We start from the raw sequence: 3855 nt of genomic DNA, 5'->3' as shown, positions 1-3855 counted from the left end.
TACAAGTTCTGCAGGTTCTGCTCTATATACAATACAGCTCCCTATACTGACACATTATGCTGCTATACAGTAGTGCTACTATAGGGGGAGCTGCAGCTTCAGGTGCACCTGCCCCCGAGGGGCCATATGAGGAGTCAGCAGCACTTTAGTAGATTGTGATCACTGCACAAAAACAAAGTTACTATATAAACGCAGATTTTGCATTAGGGCCCAGAACCTTTTTTCGTATTGCAGCCACATCAAAGTCCAGTCAATGTCAGTAGGATGATTTTGGGGTGACCAGTACAGCCCCCGTGAGCCTGACCAAAGGCTGCAATGAAATTTATGCTGAACCAGTGCATTCACCTGGCTCAGCTGCAATACATTCTGCTACATCTGCATGCATGACAAGTGAGGTCCATGAGTCTGTCCTGAGTGGTGGGTCTTAGATTTGGTTCTCGGGCTATACTCATAAATACTCCATGCGGGGGCTACAACTTACTCGCTCCTCTTCAGCCTGGTATTTCTTGCACACGGGCTTCTGTATGCAGGGATCCTTGTTGCAGCAAGTGCTGATTGAACATAAGCAGCAGAGGAAGGTCAGTATTAGCCCCCCTACAAGGAGGAAGGCGATGGTGGGCCATGCTAGATATAGAGATTGTCCTATCTCAATGCGGACTGCCCCTCTGGTGAATTGTGCATCATAGGAACGGCGAGCGATTCTGACGGTGGTCCAGATGACAGGGACGAGGACTAGCGCAGTGCTGAAGAAATACAGAATTCCAGCAGTCAGGGTGAAGCATTGGAATTCACCTCCTTTGTCATTGCAGCATCGGCAGCAGTGAGCGACAAGGCAGCCAACAATGGAGAATATGAAGGCAATGACAGCCAAGGTGATGGCTATGCACATGAACATCCTGGCGGCTTTCAGGTCGGTGGTGAGGGATACCATGGAGCCATAGTTGTCACATTCCATACTTATACGATACTGCTTCAGACACGTGAGCCACAGGCCATCCCAGCGGCTGATCCACTCTCCATCAATGCGGCCACCGTCAATGATCAGATTGTTGTTCTCAGCCAAGACGACCAACCTCCAGTATGGCATGAAGGTGACGATCCAGGTCAGGATCATACCAATGGCCCCTGAGAGGATGCCGATGATATGGAGGAGGCAGCAGATCATGGCTGTCAGTTAGGAGACTTTCCCAGAGATATGGAGCACGACCTGCAGGCGATGACTGAATCCATCCCATCCAGGGCCACACTTTTATTCATCAGGTCACGTGCAGAAAACAATGAGAGGAATGACAGAAGGATGACTACATTACAGAATGAGGACACCAATTATCTCACACAATGGAAGTCGCAGGAGGCCGGAAGGGAGACAACCATTAGAGGGAGTCCTTGGTGCACCAGGACTTATTAAACCTCCTCAGGACCTTGTTCCCCCGTGCAGGGGCCACAAGATCTGAGTTATTATTTACTTCATTGTTTGCAGTTGTTTACGCGTTTCTAATTGTCAAGAATTTCCTTTGGGCCGTAAAGGCGGAAACCTCATAAATAATTCATATAAGCAGGGACACAGAATTAGAATAAAGGTAACCGATGATTGTAGAAAAGCTCCACAAAGACAACCTCCCAAAACCATAGCAACTAATGGTCTCATAGATCAGTGGTCCTTGGGTCCAGTCCTTAGCTGCATTCTTCAGGTCTAGTTCTCCACCTCAGTTCCTGAATCAGTCCTCAGCTCCAGGCCGTGAGTTCAGTCCTTAGATCCAGTCCTCAGCTCAACTCCTTGGGTCTAATTCTTATCTGCAGTCCTTGACCCCAGTCCTTAGCTGCTGTTGTTGGGTCTAGTCCTTGGTTCCAATTTTCATGTCCATTCCTTAGGTGTAGTCTACAGCTTCAGTCCTTGGCTCCAGTCCTCATTTCAGGTCTTTAGCTGGATTTATCTAGTCCAGTTCTCATCATCAGTCCACTGGTCAGGTCCTCAACATTAGTCCTGAGGTCCAGTCTTACTATAGCATCCAGTCCATTCTTCTGTTCGAGTTCTTAGCTCCAGTCAGGTCCATTCTTCAGTTCTAGTCCATAGGTCCAGTCATTGGATCTAGACCTCTGGTCCAGCCCTCATGTCTACTCCTTGTGTCCAGTCTTCACCTCTATTCCTCAGCACCAGTCCTCTGACCTGTCCACGGGTTCAATCCTCATCCTCTGTCCTCAGGTCGAGTTTTTGGGTCCAGTCCTTACCTCTAGCTGTCAAATCAATTCCTCTAGTTGAAACCTTGACTCCAGCCTCTGGAACTAGTCCTCATAAAATATTGCATATTCACAGACCAAAATATGCTGATTCCCTGCCTGTTTCTGCTTACTGGCAGTTTTTTGACACTTGTAAGTATGTAGCAAATACACAGGTTTCCTACGTATTTATATACACTGATTGCTTTCATTGGTGACTGAGAGGAGAAAGAAAAAATTGAGGACCTAATTGGCGCAACTCTCACAAATCTTTCAATGAGTATTAGACCAGGTTCTTCTTTTATTAATAAATTTAAAAATAGCCAATATAACGCGTTTCGGAGATACACCCCTTCTTCAGCTGTTCCTCTGAACGGGAGAGCAGACAGGAGAAACCTCTGACACACTCCGTGCTCCTTACAGTCATTTCTGAAGAAGGGGGTCCAGGGGCGTAGCTAAAGTCTCATGGGCCTGGGTGCAAAAGTTTATCTTGAGGTCCCCCAACTAGAGATGAGCGAGCCTACTCGGTGAGGCAGTTGCATCGCTCTTCTCGAGTAACTGCTTAGCGATCTGAGCAGGCTCAGGTGGGCTGCGGGGGGGGGGGGGGGGGGGAGAGGGAGGAAGAGTGAGAGATCTCTCTTTCTCTTCCACCCGGTCTGCTCCGCTACCCCCCCTTCTCACCCCCGCAGCCCATCCGAGCCTGCTCGGATCACTAAGCAGTTACTCGAGAAGACGGATGCTCGCTCGAGTAACTGCCTTACCGAGTATGTTCGCTCATCTCTACCCCCAACTTCTCTTAACACCTTAACGCACAGGCGTAACTTAAAGCTCCTGGGCCCCAATGCAGTACCTGTAAAAGGCCCCCAACTATAATGCCTTATCCATAGAACTGTGCTCCCCATATGGGGAAGAGAGGCCTTATAGGCCCCCTAAGGCTCCTGGGCCCGGGTGCAATTGCATCCTCTCTATCCCCTATAGTTATGCCAGTGAGTGTATCCCTGAAAAGCGTTATACTGTCTGTTTCTATATTTATTAATAAACGAAGAACCGGGTATAATACGCGTTAAAATATTTGTGTAAGTTGCGCCAATTAAGGCCACAATTTTTTCTTTCTCCCCCCAGCCTACATGCTACACGCCATGTATATGGTTGGTGTTAGTGGATCGGTAGCACCTCACTCCATTTTTTATAAGGAATATTAACCCTATAAGTTAAAGAAGCTCCTCCTCTTCTCCTCATTGATTTCAATGGGCTGTTTCGATGCGTAATACACACCGAGATAGGGTATGCTGCATTGTTCTTCACGTGACTGAAAGTCGTGTGAAAAATACACAGCTGTAAATGAACCTATTGAAATCAATGGGCTCTATTCACTGCATACTACACGCAGAAACAATATGCCAGTAATATGCTGCATATTTATGTTTGTATAAAAGAGCCCTGAGAATTGAGTTACCATCTTCAGTCCTTGCACTCCAGTCCTCAACTTCAGTTCTGGGCTCCAGTTCATACCTCCAAACCAGGTGTTCATTACTTAGGTCCAATTTTCAGCTCCGGTCCTTGGGTCCAGTCCTCAGCTGCAGTCATCGGAACATGATATGGGGATCTGCATAGAGAAGACACCTACATAATATTGAG

The 3855-nt window shown here is 47.5% G+C and overlaps 1 protein-coding gene across 1 annotated transcript; it reads right to left on the bottom strand.

The window, feature by feature from the left end:
* Window positions 1-448: 448 nt before the first annotated feature.
* LOC136633491 (claudin-8-like) lies at window positions 449-1165 on the bottom strand. Its single transcript, XM_066609251.1, has one exon. The coding sequence runs from the start codon at window positions 1163-1165 to the stop codon at window positions 449-451; it is 717 nt and encodes a 238-aa protein (XP_066465348.1).
* Between the last annotated feature and the right edge of the window lie 2690 nt (window positions 1166-3855).

The sequence above is a fragment of the Eleutherodactylus coqui genome, chromosome 6 (assembly GCF_035609145.1).
Source record: "Eleutherodactylus coqui strain aEleCoq1 chromosome 6, aEleCoq1.hap1, whole genome shotgun sequence".
In the NCBI taxonomy this organism is placed as follows: Eukaryota; Metazoa; Chordata; class Amphibia; order Anura; family Eleutherodactylidae; genus Eleutherodactylus; species Eleutherodactylus coqui.
This window is presented reverse-complemented; position numbering and strand designations above follow the sequence as displayed.

What these genes read in the sequence shown, in the direction of transcription:
- LOC136633491 (XM_066609251.1), bottom strand. Translation starts at nt 1,165, where the DNA reads ATGATCTGCTGCCTCCTCCATATCATCGGCATCCTCTCAGGGGCCATT.